Source organism: Phytophthora cinnamomi (genome assembly GCF_018691715.1).
Source record: "Phytophthora cinnamomi strain GKB4 chromosome Unknown Contig16, whole genome shotgun sequence".
In the NCBI taxonomy this organism is placed as follows: domain Eukaryota; phylum Oomycota; class Peronosporomycetes; order Peronosporales; family Peronosporaceae; genus Phytophthora; species Phytophthora cinnamomi.
Genome location: NW_027150949.1, coordinates 936,898 through 959,743, shown reverse-complemented (window position 1 = coordinate 959,743; position 22,846 = coordinate 936,898). Strand labels below are relative to the sequence as shown.

At 51.3% G+C, this 22,846-nt stretch overlaps 2 protein-coding genes across 2 annotated transcripts; both read right to left on the bottom strand.

Annotated features, from left to right (window-relative positions):
* Positions 1-8,459: 8,459 nt before the first annotated feature.
* Positions 8,460-9,911, bottom strand: IUM83_02458 (DUF229 domain-containing protein; the record flags this gene model as incomplete). Its single annotated transcript, XM_067926376.1, has 2 exons — positions 8,460-8,955; positions 9,112-9,911. 2 exons carry the CDS (start codon positions 9,909-9,911, stop codon positions 8,460-8,462), a joined length of 1,296 nt encoding a protein of 431 aa, XP_067796740.1.
* Positions 9,912-14,839: 4,928 nt separating this feature from the next.
* Positions 14,840-15,667, bottom strand: IUM83_02457 (RNA-binding protein LARP/SRO9; the record flags this gene model as incomplete). Its single annotated transcript, XM_067926375.1, has 2 exons — positions 14,840-15,146; positions 15,291-15,667. 2 exons carry the CDS (start codon positions 15,665-15,667, stop codon positions 14,840-14,842), a joined length of 684 nt encoding a protein of 227 aa, XP_067796739.1.
* Between the last annotated feature and the right edge of the window lie 7,179 nt (positions 15,668-22,846).

Here is a 22,846-nt window from a genome sequence, read left to right as displayed (position 1 = left end):
AATGCTGCCGACGTCGGAAGAAAAAGATGTGCTGGTTCCGGGAACCAACACTCGCGTTCAAGTACGCATGGGACAGTCCCCGACCCGAAGAGGTCAGGTCGACGACGACGCGTCGGCTCCGGGAGCCGACGCACCCTCGGTCAAGAGGGGCTCCGCCAATGAATGGCGTCGAGGTAACGAAGGCGTGTCAACGCCGGGAGTTGACGCTGCAAACAGTGCGGACAGTTGCAAACGTACCGCACTGACGCAATTTGTATGCTGTCGTGCAGCCGGGCTGCACGACGAAGCGCCAGGCGATCAAGCTGGGCTTGATACTGCGCGCCCGGGGACAGTGTCTGCCGGCGAAAGAACACATTTCCGTGCAGCCGGGCTGCATGAAGGAACATGCGGTCAAGCTGGGCTTGATACCGCGCGCCAGCGGACAAGGTCCGCCGGCGAACTACTGTCCACGGCCGGGCCTGGACCAGAAGAACAACTGTGCGGAGCCGGGCTCCGCACAGCAAGAAGACGGCGCAAGCGGAGAACGCTGCGCAAGTCTCGATCCGGGACCGAGACGCATCAAGAGCAGTCTGCTGGGCAGACTGAGGGGGTGACGCCGGATGTCGAGACGCTAAGCGTCTTGACGCACACCGATACTGGATTCCAGTATCGTGAGATGGAACTCGCTAGTCCTCCGACGAAGGCGTCGGAGTTGACTTCGCTTCCAGTCATGAGCTGGAAGCGCTTCACGCGCGACTTGCACGATGGACGCATCGAGCAAGTCTGCGTTCTTTCGGACAGCGAAAGAACGGAGAGCGAGAGCGAAGAGCTGAGACAGCTCTTCGTGGGAAGTACCACTGAGAGGGAAGACACTCTCAGTGCGAAGACGAAGCGAGAGCGCTTCGAGGAACAAGGTTGGGACTCGCTGAAGTCGAGTCCCTATTACGAATTGTTGAGGGAGTCAAAGACGTACTCCCGGAAGAGATTCCTGCGGAGCTTCCGCAGGATAAGGGTATTCAGCACGAGATTGATCTCGTGCCGGGCACGAAGTACTGTGTCACGCGGCAGTGACCACTGCCGCGAGAGCAAGTAAAAGCAATCGACGACTTCTTTGAAAGTCGTCGCAAAGCAGGACAAGTGCGGGAATCAAAGTCCCCGCACAGTGCTCCAACGTTCTGTGTCAAAAAGCCACAGGGCGGATGGCGCATCGTTCATGCCTACAACAAGCTGAACGATGCGACGGTACCGGCGCAGACGCCGATACCGCGAAAAGATGTTATCATCGATTCGATGGCCGGGAGCACCGTTTACAGTGCTCTCGACTTGCGAGATGGATTTTATCAAATCATAATGTGTGAGAGCGATATCCCTCTCACGGCAGTGAGCACGTCAAGCGGCATGCTCTGGGAATGGCTAGTAATGCCACAGGGGCTTAAGAATCCCCTGCGACTTTCAACAGGTGCGTGACGCACTTGTTGCGCTCGGTGCGCGACTTCGCACCGAGCTACTTCGATGATGTGTTCATCCACAGCCGGGCTGTGGACGGGAAGACCGACGTAGAGATACACAGGGTGCATCTCCGGAAGCTACTTGAGCTTATGTGAAAACATAAGCTCTACGCGAACCTGAAGAAGTGTATCTTCGGGGCGAGCGAGATGCCCGTCCTCGGGTGTCTCGTAGGAAAGAATGGCGTTAGCCCTGACCCAGAAAAGGTCAGAGTGATAAATGAATGGCCAACACATTCAAGTGTCAAGGAACTGAGGCAGTTCCTTGGCTTGGCCACGTACTTGTGCAAGTACGTTGAGGATTACGCGGGCAAGATCCGCCCGCTGTCACAGCTTTTTAAGAAAGAAGCTGTGTGGAATTGGACACCCGATTGCCAAAAGGCATTAGATGCAGTCAAGCGGGGCTTGACTGAGGCACCTATCTTGGCAGTAGCCGACCAATATCGCCCATTTCACGTCGTATGTGACGCATCCGATTTCGCGATCGGATGCGCGTTAATGCAGCACGATCACGAGGGCCGTGATCGTGTCGTCTACTACCAATCGCGTCAGCTGAAGCCAGCTGAGCGCAACTATCCGGTGCATGACAAGGAACTCCTTGCCATGAAGTATGCACTCGCAAAGTTCCGAGTGTACTTGCTTGGGAGTAGACCATTTGTGGTCTACACCGACCATGTTTCACTGCGCACCGCAGTGAAGTCGCCACACATTTCACAAAGAATGGCGAGATGGCTCTCATTCTTTGCGGAGTATAACTTCCGGGTCGAATACAAACCCGGAAGATTGAACGTGGTGGCCGACGCGTTATCACGTCGGCCGGACTATGCAGAAGCTGTTGACGTCAATGCCATTGACGCCATACGATCGAGCAAACCCACATCATCTCTGTTGGATGATGTGAAGGCCGCGTACGCGCACGACGCGGACGCGAAGCTCTTGCTGGCCTATGGCACAGCTCCTTCTGACAAGTCCCGTCAGAAACTGCCCAAGCACCTTCGAGCGCGTGCACACCGCTTTCGTGTGCACGACGGACTACTGCTTTACAATGCAGTCGACGACAACGCAGATCGCGTTGTCGTGCCAAATGACCATGACCTGCGACTCAGGATCATGTACGAATATCATGATGCCTCGGCTGCGGGACATCTCGGACGTGAGAAGACATACGTTCTTCTCACGCGTGACTTCTACTGGCACCACCAGTCAAGTGGGTGCGCAAGTACGTCCGTGCTTGCGAGGTATGCCAACGCGTGAAGCCTGCGCCATTCGCGCAGGCTCCACTGCGATCACTACCGACTCCGTCGGAGTGTTGGAAGTCCATGTCTTTGGACTTCTTCTTTGGTCTTCCCCCGGACAACGGAGGGAATACCGGTGTTGTGGTCTTCGTCGACCGCTTCTGCAAGATGTACCATCTTGCTGCGGTGCCGGCAGAAGTGACCGCGAAGCAGACGGTCCGTCTGTTCGTCGACATGGTGTTCAAACACCATGGCATACCGACCGACATCGTGTCGGACAGAGACCCGCGCTTCACAGCGCACCTGTGGCAAGACGTGTTTACACTTCTTGGGAGCCAGCTTTCCATGTCGACTGCGGATCATCCGCAGACGGACGGTCAAACCGAGCGCGTGAATCGCGTGCTCGTCGATATGTTGAAGAGCTACGCTCACTCGTTACAATACTGGAGCGAGTGCTTAACGACGGCAGAGTTTGCCATCAATAACTCAGTGCATGCCTCGACCGGGCATACACCGTTCTACGTGAATGCCATGCGGCACCCACGTCTACCGAGTTTACTCGGAGTGATGGCTCCCACCTTGACTGGGGGAGGATCTACGACTGCAATACAGCAGCCAGCCGAAAACCGCTGACGCTTGCACAGTGTCAGCTGCAACAACGAACAAACCACATGCGTCTGCGCAGGGCGCAGACTCCCCCAACAACAAGGACAAAGACCACGGGTCTGCGCAGGGCGCAGACACCGCAAAGAACCACGCAGAGGCCGGGCCTCTAGCGGAGAACGAGCTGAATGACTTCAGATCGGATGCAATCAATTTCATCACCAAAAGACAAGCCGTAATTCGGTTTGTCCAAGATGCAATAGCAGCTTCTGTTGACCAACAGAAGCTGAACGCACACAATGTGGGCAGAGGCAACACAAATGAATTTAAAGTTGGTTCATTGGTTTTATTAGTTACTCAAAACCTGCCTAAACATGCAGTTTCGGACTTCGGAGCAAGCAAGCTTGCTCCGCGCTTCATCGGGCCGTTCACTGTGTTGGCACAGCACGGCAACGCTTACACGCTAGCAATACCGTCTAGCATGCGCCTCCATCCGACCATTTACGTCGGACGGCTGAAGCCATACCTGCAGCACGAGTCATCTAGCTCGGCTGACCCGAAGCCTCGGCAGGAGCCGAGGCAGAAGCGGAGCACTTGGCCTCGGCGACGATCAACCTCTCCTCCAGCGCGCGGACGCGCTGGAGCAACCCCTTCATCTGGGTCCCCAGCTCGACCTGGATATTCGAGGCGATCTGCGAGACCGCCGCGACTTGGGCCTTCTGGTTCGCCAGCTCCTGCTTCAGGGCGGCGAACTCAGCGCCCTGAAGACGCTCCACGGCGGTAACCCGGTCGTTGAGAGGCGCATACTCATCAGCCAGGGGCTGATCATTCCCGAGGCGTGTTCCCACCCCCGCCACCGCCGATCCGTGACGCCCGCGGCTCAACCCGCTGGATTGTTGAGCGGATTGTTGACCATAGTATCCCGAAAACGAACCCTCAAGGGGCTCGTTTTCGTATTCGTTGGAGAGGATTTCCTCCCCATCAAGATACATGGGAGCCGCGGAACGTCTTGCTGAAGGACGTTCCGGAAATGGTGAGGGCGTACGAGGAGCAGTACGCACTGGCGCAGCCGAAGTAATACGAGCGCTGCGATCATCGCTAGCGCCCGAACCCTCACGTGCTAAGAACTTAGCACGGAGCTCTTTGAGACTCTCGGGCACACGGAACGACGTGTATCCGTTCAGGTCGCGGTCGCTCAAGCGAACCGCGCCTGGAAAGCACTTCGCGCACTGAAAGCCCTCGGGCACAGCGCACGGCACATTAGCCTCCTCCGCAGCAACGTGGAGTTGCTCCAACTTTCCACGCTTCGAGTATGTCTCGAAGTGATCACGCGCTTGCTTAATCCGATCACGGTAAGTACTCGGCTTCTTGTTGAAGTTCTCAACAAAAGCGTTCCAACTTTGACAAAGTGCCTGCCACTCGGGCACTTTGCTGCGAGAAGATGTCTTCTTGCTTTGAAACCATCGGAGCTCATGGAAGAGTCCGATGTAGTAATCGCGCCTTTGATGCGTTTCCGCATCAAAGTGCAGCTCAGCAGCCACAGCGTCATCTTTGATGGCGCTGCATACGTACAGCGGCACCTCATTCGGAGGTACCGAGTTCCCAAACCGGTCCGCGATCTCGGACGCGGACGGCATCCATGGATCGCGCGCTGCAGGCGCAGCGCGCGGAGAGCCTTGAGCTTTAACATCACGCGCTGCAGTTGCGGCGCGCGGAGTACTGAGAGCCCCAGCGGAAGCGAGTGGGGTATCACTCTCAGTTCGCGGACGCTTCGAGTTCGAAGCGTCCGATTCGTCCCCTTCATGCGGGCGACTGTTCTTAGCGTGGGGATCGAGCGATTCGCTCGACACTGAGTCTCTGCGCTTTGAGGATGAGTCCTTCTCGTCCTCCATGTCTTCATCGTCGTCGTCGAAGTCGACGACGTCGCCATACTTCGCCTTCTGGCGCTCAAAGTAGTCGTCGATGGAGAGATGACTCTCCACCGCCTTCGGGTTCTTCTTCTGGGGCGCGCTCATCTTTGAATGAGCGCGGGTTTCTTCTCCAAACGCGGAGAATTGACGAATGGTCAATTCGGAAGATTGACGTGCGGAGACCCCGCGCGTCTAACCTTAAGGGGGGATGGTGTAACGGGGTTACACGCACAAGTGGCTACAAGCCACTTGTGATTTTAACAGATAAGATATCTGTTAAAAGTTTTAGATACTTCCTCACCTTGGTGTAAGTCACACCAATGGATACATTGATGTGGGCCACCACAATGAGTGGTCCACACATACCCAAAGATCCTATTGGTAGAAAGCAGCATTTTTCTACCAATCAGAGACATGCATATCAGCGGGGCTCTGACAGCCAGCCGCTGTCAACCCCTTTCACAGATGATAAACAGTTTTAGCAGATTTAGGAGGAAGATCAATTCACAAACAATACAGTTCTCATTTTACCTTAAACTAGCTACTTGGAGTCTTATCTAAGTTAAATTATATTTGTGTATCCGCTGTCAACCCCTTTCACAGATGATAAACAGTTTTAGCAGATTTAGGAGGAAGATCAATTCACAAACAATACAGTTCTCATTTTACCTTAAACTAGCTACTTGGAGTCTTATCTAAGTTAAATTATATTTGTGTATCCAAATATAATTAACCTAAGTAATTACTAAGGACTTACGCTTCCTCGTACACGTAGCGCAACGTGTAAGCAAAAGTAGTGAGTCAAGTTAGACCCACTACAATAGCATACCAAGTTTTCAAGCTAACTATATTTATGTGTATACAGTGCGGCGTATTCATGGCGAAATGAAACCTCTTCCTGCACCGGGGCTGGTCCGCGACTACCACCGCTGGATGGGTGGTGTCGACGTCCACGACCAGCTCCGCATGCAGCGTTACAGCGTTCAGCTTTGCTACAAAACCCGAAAGTACTACAAGACACTATTTCTGGGCCTACTAGACATGGCCCTTGTGAACGCATTAATTATGTTTCGCTACGAGAAAAAAGTGGACACAGGCGACCACCCAAGCACATCGCCTTTTTCGAAGAACTCATGGAACAACTGCTTGCGATCGACTTTGCTGAAGCTTTCACCGAAATCGAGGTATGTTGCTCTGTCAACATAAGCGTCATGGGGACAACATCACCATCTAACATAAGAAGTGCTAATGTTGTATTTTGATTGCAGAAAGCGACATTGGCAAGGGATCGAACAACAGCGTCGCCAGTTTGCTCGGATTCACGTCGCGATAATTCTGGCCCTGAATTGACCACCACAGGCGGCCATTGCCCGGAGGAGAATCCAGACACTGTCGACAACCAGCAGGGTGTCAAACGACGCCAGCGTTTGTGCAAGGTGTGCGCGCTCTTCAAGGTCAAGCCCAGAAAGCATACCATATACTTTTGCCCGGAATGCTCCATCGGGAATCGTCGGTATGTGCTGCTTTCTATTCAAATGTTGACGGTGTGTGTAACTGATATTTTGTGCTGCTGCTGCTCCTGATACTACAGTAAATATCTATGCAATGTTGTGCGCGAAGGAAGACAAAAAACATTCTTCCAGATATGGTATGACGACTGGGGCAACGGAAATGACATCCCGCTTCAGCTACTGCAGGATCACAAGGTTCGTGACCGCCCGCCAGCATCGCACCCTGGTAAGAAGCGGCGACGCAAAGACTCAAGCTCGTAGCGAAGGTGGAAGCGAGCCCGGAGATTTATTGGACACTAACGAGGGGGAGAATGGTGAGGGGGAGGTGGCTGATAGCGTGGGGGAGATGGCTGATAGCGTGGGGGAGGGACTAGCAATCAACGCCACGTCTTTAGTTGTACTGGCTAGTGTGCAATCAATGAAAAGTGTATTTTTGCGTGCATTTCATTGACCAAGTGTGCATAGCAAACGTTGCTGTTCGTTTGCAACACTTCAAAGACTGGACTAACCGATAAAACGTAGATTTGGTATGTTGGCCGATCAAACATTAGCAGAACTGACGCGTTATATTGACGACATACCACGGCTTTACGTTGGAAGTGTCTCCATTATACGCAGCTGTACCTATTCATACTCTCCCCAAACCCCGACGTACTTAAGCGATGCAGTATACAAAGATGTATATAATAGTACAGACGGGGGCGTGAATAAGGAACGACTGATATATATGACGACTTTCAAGTGGTATGAGCCAATTAGAGGGTATAAATTGCCATTGATGGGACAAAGTACTTGATTTAGTTAATTATGTCACTAATCTGTGCCTGGTCCACGTATAATCCGGCGTGCCGCCAACAAGATTTGATGGTGTCGGCGTCCAGCGCATTCCATGCGTTGCTGCACCACGTGACTGCGTCCGATGTCTCGATTACAAAGGGGTCCAGCTCGCAGCACAGTCTCCAGACTGCCTCTTCGCCGCAGTCTTGCAGTACACGCCGCTTGATCCACGCGATGACACCTTGGTCCATCGGTTGGATCGCCGTTGTCGTGTTTGGGGGCAAGAACTCCGCCTCCACGTTGGCCAATGTGTCCTCCGGAGGTATGTGCACAGGTGCATTGTCTAGTAGAAGCAGAATCTCCCTCTTGGCCTCACCCATCGACTTGTCCAAGTCCTCCACGTTTGCTCGCGGGTGCGCATTGCACAGAGGTCGAGCTGTTGCTGCTTGGTGAGGCGCATTCTCCGTGCTTGCCGCTCCATCTTGTTCGTGTCAAATTCGAATTTCCCGCCCAGATTCAAAACCCAGCTCTGCCAGCAGTAGCCAATGTCAGTGCTTCAAGCTCTTCCCTCTATAATTGCATAATATTAAGTTTTAAAGGTTATAGGATGACACCCGTTCCTTATTCACGACCCCGTCTGTATATGGGACGGAGTAAATATTTACCCTCGTGAATAGCTCCGGGAACTGCTGTCGATATGCACTATTAGCACGCTATTGTCACCGGCCAGCGGTCCCCTAACCATTTTTGTATTCAAACACCAAGTCTAATTACGCTGCATATGCAGTTTAGATGTTCTTTCGGGCTTCCGGTTTGGAGGGGTTAAGTAATACAAAAAGTAATTATAGTGCTGCAAGTACTCATCGACATCGCCAATACACCATGCTTGAAAGTACCATAAAAGTACTTTAAGTACTACGGCACGGTCACTTATGTGTTCTACTCTACGACGTCCCCCTTACCCAGCAGCCACTGGATGATGCTAGCGTAGTGAGCAAGCTCGGTCGTGTTCGTGGAAAGCAGGAGGTTCGTACGCTCGTGCGGGTCTGTTTCCACGTCAAACAGGATAGGCTCGTCGTCGCTGTAGCCGATCACGTATTTGTAGCGACCGTCAAACCAGAGCTTCCACGTGCCAAGTGCGGAGCGAAGTACGCGCTTCTCGTGAGGAGCACCCTCGAGCAACGAGCGGAAGGAATATGCCTCCGACATCTGAGCGGGGACATCTTCCACCTCGCCAATGTCCAGGAAAGTGCGAGCGAGGTCAATGAGCGATACCCCCGCGTTCGTCGACGTTCCCAGCAGCGAGGCATTGACGACGTCGCCTGCAATGATCAGCGGGACGTTCACCGACGGCTGGAATGGGACGTCCTTGGCCCACAGACCGCGGTCACCAAGCATCTCACCGTGATCACTCGCAAACACGACGAGCGTCTCGCTCAGGTTCACAGCGGAGAGGATGCGACCAATATGTGAGTCGATGTTCTCGATCATGGCAGCGTAGTCGGCACGCGTGCGGTTGTGCATCTCGGCGGTGAAGTTGCCTGTATAGTCGATGGGCTGGGGAAAGCTTCGGTTCTGCATTCGACCGTACATGCTCTCCGTGATGCTCATCGGGTAGTGAGGACCGTTCCAGTTGACGATCATGAACCACGCCTTGTCATCGGGCTTCTCGCTCAGCAAACGCAGGGCCTGCTCGGCCACCCAGTTGTCATTGTAGAGATCATCAGGGAGCGGATTCGGGTACGTATCCTTGTAAAAACGAGGGTCGCCGATTTTGGTGTTGCCACCGTCCGTACGAGCGTGCGTGTCGTTCAGGAAAACGTCCGTAGCGTTGTGCTGCAGTAAATAATCCGTGTACGGCTCGACGTACGAGCCGTTGGGGTACGGCTCCGTCAGGAAGTACGACTCGAAGACGCCGACGCAGTTGACCATGTCGGAGAAACCCCATTCGGCAGCATGCAGATTACCTTCGTGGTTCCAGCCAAAGCTGTTGAGTGTGTCGTTCTTGTTCAAATCCAGTTTACCGACCGCCATCGTGTGGTACCCGGTCTCCTGCAGCAGCTTGTAGTAGGTCGTCATCCGGTTAATAGGAAAGTTGTAGCGGTTCGTGAGCACCCCCACTTCCTCGTAGTGGCTCGCAGCTGCAAAGCACGCGCGCGAAGGCCCACAAACGGGGGACGCGGTGATGGCGCGCTTGAAGTGGAGCCCTCGCTCGCGGATGCTGTCGATGTTGGGGGTCTGCAAGAAGTCCGTGTCGGTACCGTTATTGACCCAGTCAAAGCGCAGCTCGTCTGGGAAGAAGACCAATATGTTGGGTCGAGCTTCGGCGGCCGACAGCAGGCTACCAACAGAAGCGACAAAGGCAGCGAATGCCCAGTTGCGAGTAACCATTCTCAACCCGGTGAAGATAAGGTGGGGGGCTGTCTTGGTGGTTGAGAGCGAATTCGGAAGTGAAGCCGTCGCAAGCACAGATCAGAAGCTGCGATTTGATGCTCATGGGAGCAACACAACCTCTGGGTTGTCAGCTGGCCCAACTCACGACGTTTAGCCTGGTGGATGGATGCCTTGATCGGCGCGACTGGAGCTATCGGTTTTATGTTCGTCGGCAGGAAGGTCTCCGGTACGACGAAAGCCAATCGGTGCGAGCTTGAAGAGACTGTCATTTGCCTGGACTAAAGGGCACAAGAGATCAACACATACACAAGAGTTGAAGCTGCACGAACGGATAGGCAATGCGTCTGGTTGTACAATTTCTGCGCGAAATAACTCTACACTGTGGACGCTAGCAATACCCGGGGAGGTCTGGCACTGTCATTGGACTGCTGTCTACCCAATATGAGGTCTGCAAGAAGCTTACGTCAAAGTGACCTCGCGTCCGAGATAGGAAGTGATGGCCAAAAAATGGATTGCGGGTATTGGCATTTTGCAATACCAGTAGAAATACTTTATTGCAAGCGCTCTGGGGTATTGCAATACGTATTGCAGCGCCGCCGGATATTGCAGTACTTATTTTCAAGCGATTCCGGGATCCCTTTTCAAGGTGATATCCAAAGGTCCCGCTGATTTACGCATCGAGCGCTTTTGGCGTGAACTGCGAGGCGTGTGGTCATGAGAGCTGGGCCTCCAAAGTTGGGCGCGAACTTGTTAGCCGACATGGTATCCCAGGCGATGAAGGGGGGCAACGGCAGCAGCGACGCTAGTGTTGAGGGGTAGTATTGCAATAGTATTGCAAACAAACCAGGTATTGCAGTACTTACTGCAGCACCGGAGAGTAGTTGCAGTAGATATTGCGTGCTTTTTACTTTTTTACAATGCCCAGCAATGTATTTTTGGCCATCACTGGAGATAGGTAACCACAAGAAAAAAGCTTTTATTTGTAGAATATACAATATGTCAATATTATTGACAAACAACAATAATTGTATTTTGTGTATTGAGCAATAATACGTATTTGCTGTAATTTCTGTTCTTGGGCACGTATTTTTGCAAACTCACAAGCTGTTATATTACCAGTGGTTTCAACTACGAACTCCCATAATATGGGAGTTCGTAGTTTATGCAGCAGCGCAACATGATTCATGATTCGACACTTCCAATATAAATCGCAACCCTTTGTTTTGAAGTTCTGATTTGCCCCTAACTTCGCGACCAATGGATGGTGGAGAAGGCTCCATCCCCAAGCGCTTGAGGGCGGCGGGTCACGTAGCAGACAAGCGATCGCGTCCGCAACATGCATACCAGATGAGGCAGGACTACCCTCACGCGAAGTTGGAACTGAAGAAGATGAAGAAGATTATTTTCTCGATAGTGAAGAGATCAGCAGCGAAGAAGGAGAAGAAAGCTGCGATACTGCTGTGATTCCACTTGATCTGCGAAATTTTATGACGAAGCAATGCCTCCCTGTCGAAATTCTAGCGTTGAATCATGTTGTCGAACATATCCACGAACTATTAATGACTGGTAGCGAGGCTGTCGTTACAGCAGCACGAGCGGGGCAGATAGAGTGGCTCGAGAGATTACTGGACGAGTATGACTGCGACGTATCGGAGGCGGCTGTGAGTGCTGCAGCTGCAAATGGGCAGATTGAGGCGCTAAAACTGCTGCTGCCTGAGGTTGATGGAGACTACGACGGCGAGGTCGCCGATGCCATTGCGGTTGCTGCTGGGAATGGGCATCTTGACGTTGTGCAGTTCTTGTTTCCTGAAATTGATGAAAGCGAGAAACGCAATGATGCCGCATGGGAAATGCTGGAGGAAGCATCGGCTAACGGTCATTATGAGGTTGTGGAATTCGCAGCGCATCAAGCGAGTGAGATTACAGATAATGATGGCCATTTGTCTTCAGCTGGAGAAAGATGTGACGCTCTAACTCGCGCAATTTCAGGCGGATACTTCGATGTCGTGCATCTATTACTGAGTCAAAATCAGTTTCACTGGAATATAGCCGAAGCTTTGGAGCAAGCTGACGCGACAGGTGATTTTAGAACAGTCATGTTGATTCGCCACGCGTTCCTAGAACATGTTACTGCTGGCATGGAGCCATAGAATACTTTGCAGAAGTTCTGCTACAGCTGCATTTTGGAATCGAGAAGGAGTGTTATTATTCTGTTTGAGCTAGTACACGTAGAAATCCGATTCGAGAAATATTTGCTTTTGTTTCATGCACTACTTCAACTGGTTCAGCAGAGTGGTCACCTCCAGCAGACGAATGCGATCAGCCTTCTTCGGAAGTCGGGTTGAAAATGCCGTAAACTGAGGACGGCGAGTCCCGAAAACACTTTTGGGCTGTTGGCGGCACAGACGGTTACTCACGTGAAGTACCAAAACGTGATCAGCGCACCACTGACGCCATACTAACCACTACATCCAACACATTCGGCGTATTCGTCAGTGCTCGCTCCACTGATTAGCTTAGGGCAATACCAGCAGCGGGGGAACTAAGCACTAATACAAAATCGACCACTTACTTCAGCTACCTTTAGGCCACACGACCATATTTGGCTACGGCAACTTCACAGACGTCTTGGAAGACACCTGGCGCAATACCGGTGCCATCTTGAAGTAGCAGTTCTTTCGATTGGTCTCGAAGCTATGAGCTGCTCAAATGTCACAAGACGACATAGAATGTTGACGATTACCTGGAGCCACGAGAACTCAACTTTTTTCTCTGAAGTGTAAAAAGCGAGGTATCACTATGTGATACTCACATATTCGCACATGCCATTAGACCAACTTCACCAAGCGACCCAATAGTAGCGCTCCTTATGCTACACGGTTGACGTGTTTGGAGTCTGACCTATTCAGGTCGGTGCTGCCCATTTATCAGACGTTCCCACTATACAGTGCTTATCCAGCTAAGGTACCGTTGCCACTAAAAACAACAAAAAACTTGAAAAAGGAGGCAAACTGTACGATGACTTGGCCCGTTCACCGCAAGTCGTAAACAGCTCATTCAGTACATTTGCTTTCTGGTTGCTCAGAATCTCATGGCCGTGACGTATCCAGCGAATGAAACGTTGTTTCGAGTCGCACAAGGGACCCAATATCAGCTTCCTGTAATCTTTCGCTTACCCGTGGTCAAAACGTTGCTAAAAAATATTGTGTTACGGTGTGCAACACACATGGAAGATATGGCCCCAGAGGCTGTCATCTTGCGGTGGATTTTTTTAATGCAATTTACGTGTCTACATACATGCAGAGCGCATCATCTTTCATTAGTGCTGTGGCAATCACTTCGACCGATTTATTTCAAACCGGTAATATGCTGTACGGTCTGCACAAACGAACCGCCACGCTTTTATTGAGGCTTAGACAGGTTGTTCACAGCAACAATGATAGGATTCCGGCTGGTGATAGTTTGCTGAGTGCACTTCATTCGTTATGCCGAGAATCTGAAAAGTTTGAGAAGCAGGCCCGCTCGGGTATTCGGGAGCATTCGTGTCTTCCTCACGAATTATCTCTGGAGGGTAAGGATCTCTTGAAAGCTCTAGCCAAAATCCCACACGGACGCAGTGTTTCGAGCAGAACGACGGCAGGCCCCTGCAACTCGGGGCCCTCTTTTTCACCAAGTCGTCTCGCATGCGTCTACCTTGGGTACGGAATCGTGTGGAAGCCATCCAGACGATTGCAATTAACTCAACGAGTAGAACCCTGTCCTCAACTACACGGAGTTTTGGCTCGTCAAAAAGATCGCAATCATTTACAAAGCACAGGACAATATTACAAGAAACCCTAGAAGCACTGTTTTCGATGGAGTGTCTTGTCGTCACTTCATACCTGAAGGCTGCAGCACCGCTACTATATTGCTGCTACGTCTTGATAATGGTTCATTTCCCCAGCGCTCGGTACCACACTGAAATGGCTGGCGTCACAATTCAAAATGTTGGCTCGAAGATCTTTTTCCTGTTCATCTTTGGCCTACTTCAAATTGCATCGTTCGTACAGTTGCTTGCGGTAATCAAGCGTCACTGTGGCATGAGCGCACTTCATCACCTCGCTTTCGTATTGAAGACCCAGCTGTCTCTCATCCAGGGGAAGTTAATGGCCTGGATGGTTATGACTTTATGCTTTCGGGTGGTTCATTTTGGTACGATTCATGTGTATGTTTGGCTCGCTACTTTCCCATTGGTGTTTACATTTCTCTGTGTGTATGTCGGCTGCAGGCGTCGATTTTACATTTCATTTTAGCGGTCAAACCAGTGCTCGGTAAAACGGACATAGAGGAGATAATGAATTACTGATGAAGCAGTAGCTGCACGTCAGTGGTCCTCGAAGCCTGCTCCCTGTCATTACTCCAGTTGCTTGATAGCACGAAGTGTACGGCATCGGGCTGAGGACAACTAAAAATATTGCAGGCAAACACTTGTCCACGTCTCCAAATCCTGTTAACAACATCGTTTGTTCACCTCCAATTTCTGACAGGGAACAATGAAGAGATGACAACCTTGTGGAACCTTGAAGATAAGCTCTCTGCTAAAAGCATAGACAGAAGTACTTGCTACAGCATCCATTGTCACCATCGCCAGCGTCACACCATCGCCCATAGCACAGTCAACGCAAAGCCACTGGGGTGCGTGGGTTTTTCTCGAGTTTACTTTTCTGACGTTTTTTTGTTTCCTGTTTTTTGTTTCCTGGTAGCTTGTGCTCTATGTATCTTGGGTAGTCTACTTTTTTCTGTCGGTTTCCCTCGCTCGTCGACGGCTGCGCGCGTGCGTGGCAGGTTGGTCGGCAATATGCATGCAACTCCACTCCGCTCCACCCAGTCAGCTCCCTCTCTCCTCTCTCGGTCCACCTGTGCTGTGCTGCTTTCCACCTCTCGATCTATTCCTCGGCGGGGGTCGCCTCCTTGTCCGCCAGCTTAATGTACCGCGGCACGCCGTAGCCGCCCTCGGCGTTGGGCCAGACCCACTTCTGCCAGCCCTCGCGCAGCCGGATCTTCTCGTTCTGCTCGTCCAGCTCCAGCGTCTCCGACTGCTTGACGGCCTCCAGCAGCGACGCGTAGTCCTGGTGCACCGAGTACACGGCCTGGAAGCTGCCCACGAAGGCCAGCGGCACGAAGCCGTCCACGTCCATGTGCTGGCGCAGGAAGATGTCGCGCACGAGGTTGTCCGACGTGAAGTAGAACTCACTGGCAACAACAGGCAACAAAACTCGGTGAGCACTAGCCTAAACACACACACATACCCATTTTCTCTAAACGGCGTTTAGAGAAAATGGGATACCACACCTAAAATTAAAAGAAAAAGTTTCGAGAATGGGCTGCAACACGCACATTTGGTTCTTGGCCCACTGCGCCGTCACCTTGACGTCGGGCGTGGGCACGTACACGCCGTTGAAGTACGAGCCGTTGCTGTCTCCGTTGTGGCGGCGTCCTCCGAAGCGTCCTCCGCTGCCGCCGCGCGGTGCACGTCCGCGGGCGTGGTGTCCACCTCGGGTGGACGTGGACGTCGGTGCGTCCGCCTGGGGCGCAGCCTCGGCGTCCTCGCCCTCCATGGGGAACTGCGACCAGTTGAGCTTGCCCTTGCGCTTGGGCTTGGCAGTGCCCGAGGCGGGCGCCTGCTGCGGCTTGTCGCTCACCTCCTCGGCCTCCACGAGGCGGTACTTGACGGCGCCCTCGGGGGCCTCGGCGTCCGTCGCGTTCATGCCCATCGATCGATCAACCAGCCAACCAACCACCTATCGCTAGTTCAAGAGACTGACTGGGTGGCGCTTGGCGGTGGCTGGAGCGAGCGACGCGCCGCCAGTCAAAAGTTGTGTGCTCTTGGTGTGTCACGACAAAGCCGTGGCGTGCAACCAAGTTCCAGATTCGGGAGTCTGGAACTCGGAGTTCTAGGGATTACGGGATCAGACGTTGCGTTGGCTGAGGAACTTAACGTTAGATACGCGTCAAGCGCCATTTTCTCTCTATAATTTAGCGACGAAAGATGGCCAAGCGTGCTCTGAACAGGTTGAAGTAGCGAAGTCTATTAAGGACTGGGTGAAGTGCCCAGAGCAGTTCACTCGTCTCAAGAACGGACAGTGCTAGTGCTGGTCCCACCGATGGAGGCCATCATGGATGCGGCCCAAGTGAAAAATACCCAGTTGCTAAATAAGTTATTGCTGAGATTTGGCTACACTCTCCGGGATGCTGGGAAATTTATTGCCGGAAATGGCAACGCGGAGGCTGTGGAGAATCTTTTGACAATGATTTCCGACCCTGATAAGAGTGAGGACATGGAAAGTGAAACGTTTGACGTGTTGAACGCCATGGTGACTTCAGCTGCCTGCAATGGACACGTGGAGGTTGTCCGTCTCGTGTTGCCAGAGTTTGATGGGACCGACCCTAGTTGCGAAGCGGCGTGGAGAGTTCTCGACATTGCTGCAGATAAAGGTTATCTTGATATCGTGGAGTGTGCGCGTGATATCACCCACCATGGATATTATGAACCGGAGGACATATCAAGTGACGCGCTGTTCCTGGCCATTCGAGGCCGGTACACCGCCGTGGTGAATTCCCTACTTCCCGAATTTAGACATATCTGGGACCTCGGAAATGCACAGGAACAAGCGGTCGCGACGGGCTAACTGGCTGTTGCTGCGCCAATTTGCGAAGCCTATCGCGAGAACAACTCTGTGACGATGGAACAAATGTTTGTTGAGCTGGCGGAAATGGGATACGTGCACAGTGTGGGTTATTTGTACAATCAAGACCGCAACGATCCCGAAACGATCGGCAAAGCTTTTGTCGGTGCCGCGCGGCATGATCAGATTGACGTGCTCAAGCTTTTACTGGTTACCGGAGGGGTAGCATCTGGCGCGTTTGATAAACGTTTCGAGATAGTTGCGCGTTGCGGACACACCGAAGTCGTGTTATTGTTGTACAGTAAGAAACGTGCAACAGCCCCATCGCTTAGACGCGCTTTTGAGGGCGCGGGCAGCGTTGGCAAGTTCTTGTACAGGAAGGGAAAGTTCCCAGCTGACTCTATCGTTGCTGCGTTCCAAAACGCACCTCGAGAAGGGCATCGTGGCTATTACCTGGGCGAGGAGAAGCGTATCCCTATTTTGAAGTTTTTGTGTGCTACAAAGCGTATCCCAGCCGAATTGATTGTCGAAACATTTTCCAGCGTCAAGTGGAATCCAAGAGTTATTGCGGCACTGTCCGACAGACAGTGTATCCCCACCGAGATGATGAATGAAATCTTTAATACGAGGGTCGTCAATTATACAAATGACGAGCAGGGGCTAGTAAAGGGGGCGTGAATGTCTTGTGTCCTCCAAACAGGGTGGTACCGATATGTACCTCGAAGAGTTTAGTGTTGTCAGGGTTCGCAAACAGCACAATGTGATTGAGAGGAGCCGCCACAACCAACGGCTCATGGATACCCTGTGTATGCCATCTTACAGACTGCAGTAGATAACATCATGAGGATTTTTGGAAAGCTTCGCGACTTCAGGCTGCTATTGATATTGTTTTACTGCAAAATTGTCGTAGTGTACTACTCCTATGCTCGATCTTATTTTTATTCATTTAGGCCAGGATAATGTACTGGAACGAGAAAAGCGCCTATTATTCAACGTGCATCAACCATACCAATAGAACTACTAGTACCAAAGCTGTTACAGATTCCTGTGGGAGTCGCTCCAGTGATGACTTTCAAAGCTATCAGCTTAGGATCAGCGCGACGCAATACCCATCAGTAGTCTCGCTCATTATTTCAACTAACACGAATTTACATTGGCGCGAGCCCGAAGCAAGCTAGCCTCCTATGTGCCTGGAACCTTCGACGCACTAGCGCAAAGCAGCTAATCAAACTCAAAATTCGACTTGATTGGTATGTGATCAACACTCAACTAACAAAAGATATAAAAAAACATAATGTCAGAAGGAAAGCAACATGTAGCAGAGCTCCTAAACACTTTTACCCAACGATTGTTGCTGTCGATAAACAGTACTGTCCCTTTTGGCTCCTTATCTTCCCGCCGGTAGGTGTACCTTGTGGGCTAGCAGCTCGACGACCTCAGTTCGACCAGAAGCAACAGCATTTTGGAAGGCCTTGTGCACTATCTCTACGGAAATGCACGGTTCATTCAATAACGCCTTGACGACTTCACCACGACAGCTCAGAAATGCTTCGACAATCAACTCAACTGGGACATGCCCTGTCGAGACCAGAAATCTCACGACGGCAATGCGATCAGCTGGCAACATCAACGTATAGATATACCGACGACCGGAGAATGTAGCGTTACGAAAAGCGGTAACAGTAGCTTCGGTTGGGTCTTGTAGTTTTCCGTACAGGAGTTTAGACATCGCGAGATCCCCAGCACTCTCAAAAGCAAACTTTATTGCCTCAGCCGACACGCGTTTGCTGGCGCAAAAGAAGAGGGCTGTTTCCGTCCTGCGGTTGCGCGAGGCGTACCAGAAAGCGCGCTTGAACGCCTGATCAGACACCTTATCGGTGTTCAGCAGCATACTTAACACGCGGACTGACCCCGCACTTACAAATGCGTTGCTGACGAACTCGGGGGAATCAATTCCGCGATTGTACAAGAACTTGAGAGCTTTGATATGACCGAAGCCGGCCAGACGCACAAAGAACTCATGGTAACCTTCCTTCTCGGCGACAACCGCATAAATACACTCTGCGACAGCGCTTAGATTGTAACCCAGCGCAATTTCAAGCGCTTCCTCGAAAGACCATTCGCGGTAGTATCGATTGACCAAATACGTTGCTGCTGCAGTCTGCCCAGCAACAATTGCACGTCGCAACACACTAACTCGATCGCCCTTCTCCCTGCTCCCGAACACGCTGTCAACAATTTGTGTCGCGAGCTTTAACAGATCAATATGTCCCTTTTCCGCCGCAGTAGCAATGACCTCCCATGCAACTCCATCATCCTCGTTATTTTTCGGCAGCAAAAGATTCACGACGTCCAGCTGTACGTGGTCGGAAGCAGCAACAACAGCTTTTTCTAGCGTCTCCCACATCCCTTCCTTGAGATCGTAACCCCAACTCTCGTACATGTGAGGTAGCAAAAGTTTCACGGCCTCCGTTTTCCCCGTCCTGGCACTGTAAATTACAGCATCCGACACATCATAATCCTCTCTACCCAGCAGTTCCTTCAGCCAGTCGAGATCGTTTGCCTTCAAGGCCTCCATGACCGAATCGTGGGTAGACAGCAGGAACCGACAGATTTGCCTCACCACGTGCGGCAGTGCGTAGATTTGAGGCGGAAAGTTTGCTTGTAGCAGATTCTGGTAATGAGGGTGGCTAGACATTGATCCTTGGACACAGGTCCTCGTTATACCGTGGAGTTCACCTCGAGAAGAACAAATTCTCTTCGCGTCGTGCCCAGCTTCACCTGCCATCTCGTCGCAGTTGTAAAAATGCCCGGACGGCGGACAGCGATCTTGATAGATATATTCTTCACACAAAAGTCAACTCTGACCAATCAAGGAGCTGTTAATTCAGTATGTGGGGGAAGTCGCTCGTCAAATACTATTTTTCCTTGATTTACATTTAAATACTATTTTCCTTGATTTCTCAGAGGCCGCTGTCACGGCGGCCTAAAATGGGCAACTACACACAATGAGGCAGGTTCTGCTCGAGATTCACGACCGGGTGGAACTCAACTCGACGTTGTGAGATATTGTGGCAGTAGCTGCCAAACATAGGTCATGGACATCCTGAAATATGCAACCTCTGAGACCGAAGTACTTCCGTAGTTATTCCGTGTGTGTTAACTCGACGGAGAAGCGGAAGGAAGGGATTGAGGCGGCAATTTCAGCTGGCCGAGTCGACGTGGTGAAGTTTCTGCTTGAAGAGTGTTAGTTGGACCAGTGGCGAACGCTGGGCAACTAGGCATTATGGACATAACCTGTTGGTCAAGTTGGCGAGAGATGGTTGTGTGGATGCTGTCAAGTACCTTTATGAACGTGGGCACGATGACACGGAGCCGGTTGCGAGGGGGTTCTAAAAGCAGCGCAGCGTGACCAAACGAATATTATCGCATCCTTGAGCGATACTGGATGTGTTTCTTCGGAGGATTTCTCTGCGGCTTTTGCTGCTGCAGCTCGAGCTGGACCTATCAATGCTGTGGTGAACATGTATTACACCAGCGTGTTGGTAGACAGAACACGCGGCTATCCCTATTGATCAATTGCGAGTTGACATCCTCCGCAATCGACAGAATTTTTTCTGCAGATATCGCTATAGCATTCTCGGAGGCACTTAAAACAGGGGCCATTGATGTTGTAAAACGCCTCAAAGCTGACCCTCGATTTTCTGACCAAGCAAAAACTGCAGCGAGCAGAATAAAGTAGTTCAAGCACGTTACGATAGCCAGTCAATTCTCACGAAGGTGGTTCTTGATGCCTTCCATAACGGAGTTCAAGACAGACATGCCATTGTGGTCGAGCTCTTACGTGGAAACCCCTGGATACCATTCGAGATGGTCACGGAGGCATTTGGTAATGGCGTTGATGAAGGAGAGGCTGCGATGGCTGATGCTTTGTGTGTTCAAATGTCACCTGACTTGACAAGTACGGCGTTTATTAAAGCAGCGCGTCTTGGGCACAAAACTGTCTTACTGTGCCTCGTTCCCAAGCCCCGTATTACTGTGCCCGTTCGATCTCAAGCGCTTATGATTGAAGTGGAACGAGGTAACGAGCTGGCGGAGAAATATTTGGGGAACCGCGGATTTTGGCCCCACAACTGGGCGATGGACGCACTGAATGCTACGACAGACAAAACCTTAGCGAGGTATCTCTCAGCCACAAATTATTATAGCTTCCAACGCTTTGATCCTCCTTCCCCGTCAAGTTCATGGAATGCCGCATTTGAGATTATACGGAAAAAGTTCGAGGTTGCTTCGTTTATGAATCGCCAGGAATTATGCTCCGCTCGCCAAGAGTGCATTTATTTGAAACCACGGCGAGCGGCATTTTCGGCAGCTTTTCTTGTGCGTTCGAATGCTCTGGCAAGTTCCCCTCGTGCATTTGACGTCGGCCATAAAGCGCCCCCACAGGGTGTAAAACTGGAAGTTGCTGCGGTCTCAAACGCCAAATCTACTACCACTGCAGCAAACGACCCACTATCGAGCAAACAACACAAATTATTGAGTTTTATGGGGAGCGCTGCTCGCACAAAACGCATCGTCAAGCGACATTGTGACCCTTGTTGTAGAAGTACCGTACTTAATAGCCTCCAAGCTACCATCAACAGTGAGACGACAGAAGACACTTCTCTCCCAACGCTGCAGCGACATCGGATAAATAAACTCTGCAATAGCATCTCGCCCACCACGAATGACTACGCAAAGTTCATGTGTATCGAAGCAGAAATTCCACGGCCTCAAAATGGCCGTCGTAGATCGCACGAGTTAGTACCTCGCAGACGTTCCCGCGAGTCCGATCAGAATAAGGAAACTTTGCTCTCCACTTTATGGTGAACGTATTACGCTCGTCGGGTCATTTTGAGCGCTTTCTTTCCTTATCACCATCAATGAATAAATGATCAAATACGTTTTATTTTTTCCTTGTGCACGCACACAAAAGCTTACCACGTCATTACAGCATCAGATTGTCATGTGGAATCTTTTCAACTACGATTCAGAGGTGGCGCTAGTACAAGTACGCGACTCGCGTTTTTGCTGTAGCTTCTGCAACAGGAACCGTCTAGTGTCGGATGTTGAAACGTTTAATGCTTCTCGTAATACAGCGTCGGACCAATCCTCTTTGCCCTCGATGCTATGTATGCGACCATGTCGAGCTGCAGCAATAAATGCTGTGGCCCTATCTTCGTGCAAGATACAGGGTAAATTAAACAGACATCGAGTGGTGATGAAATCTCCAGTCGTGATAGAATCATAGAAAGTGTCACGAACAGTGGCATCCGATATCTGCTTTTTCTCGAACAAGAATTTTACGATGTCCGTTTCTCCGACACGCGCAGCTTTGAGAAAACACTGCATGACCATTTCATGTGTAATGTATGACTCGGCATAAAGAATCTCCACCACATGAAGATCGTTCGCACCACAAAATGCTTCTATGATCTCGTTGGGGCCGATGCACATCTGCCTACGCAAAGCTCGAACGACACCTGCGCTTCGACACGCTGCCGCTCTCACGAAAGCCTTGCGTATCATATGAATCGGAACACAGCCTGTCGAGCACAGGAATCCAGATATTTCGCCCAATCCATTAGCCGAAGCGTTCTGAAACGTCCGCACGATCGAGTTGGTAGAAACAAACATTTTTCTGGACAGATATTTCATAACCTCGATGCTCCTCGTGCCCTCGAAGGCTTTCGCCATGAGGTCTGCAGATGGTGGACTCTTATTGTGCAGGAATTTCACCAACTTGATCGATCCTGCACGCGCCGCACCGCAGAATACACTCTCAAACTCCTTCGTCGTCACGCGTCCAGCGCTCAATAGGAAATCCAATACATCAATGTGTCCACATTTTGCTGCCTCATGAAACGCCAAGTCAACCACTTTGGTAGAAGGCTCCCTCTTCTTGTAGACATATTCAACAAGGTCCAAGCGCCCCCTGCGCGCCACTTGCACTAACAGGTCCCCAAGTGGCCCGAGTATGTACTCATAGTCTTGGACACATTGAGTTGACACATGATGAAACTCAAACGACACCTTGTAGATCAGCTCTGCGATGTTTTCTTTTCCTTGATCGAGCGCTTGTTCTAGTGCTAGCACGAGGTCCCAATCAAAGAGGTATGGATTCAGCAGCCGATCGACCACTTCATAGTGTCCGGCGGATATTGCACGTGTCAGAGCCTCCTCCCTCCCACCGGGAGCTCTTTTCTCGTAGCCACACGACTCTCGTTC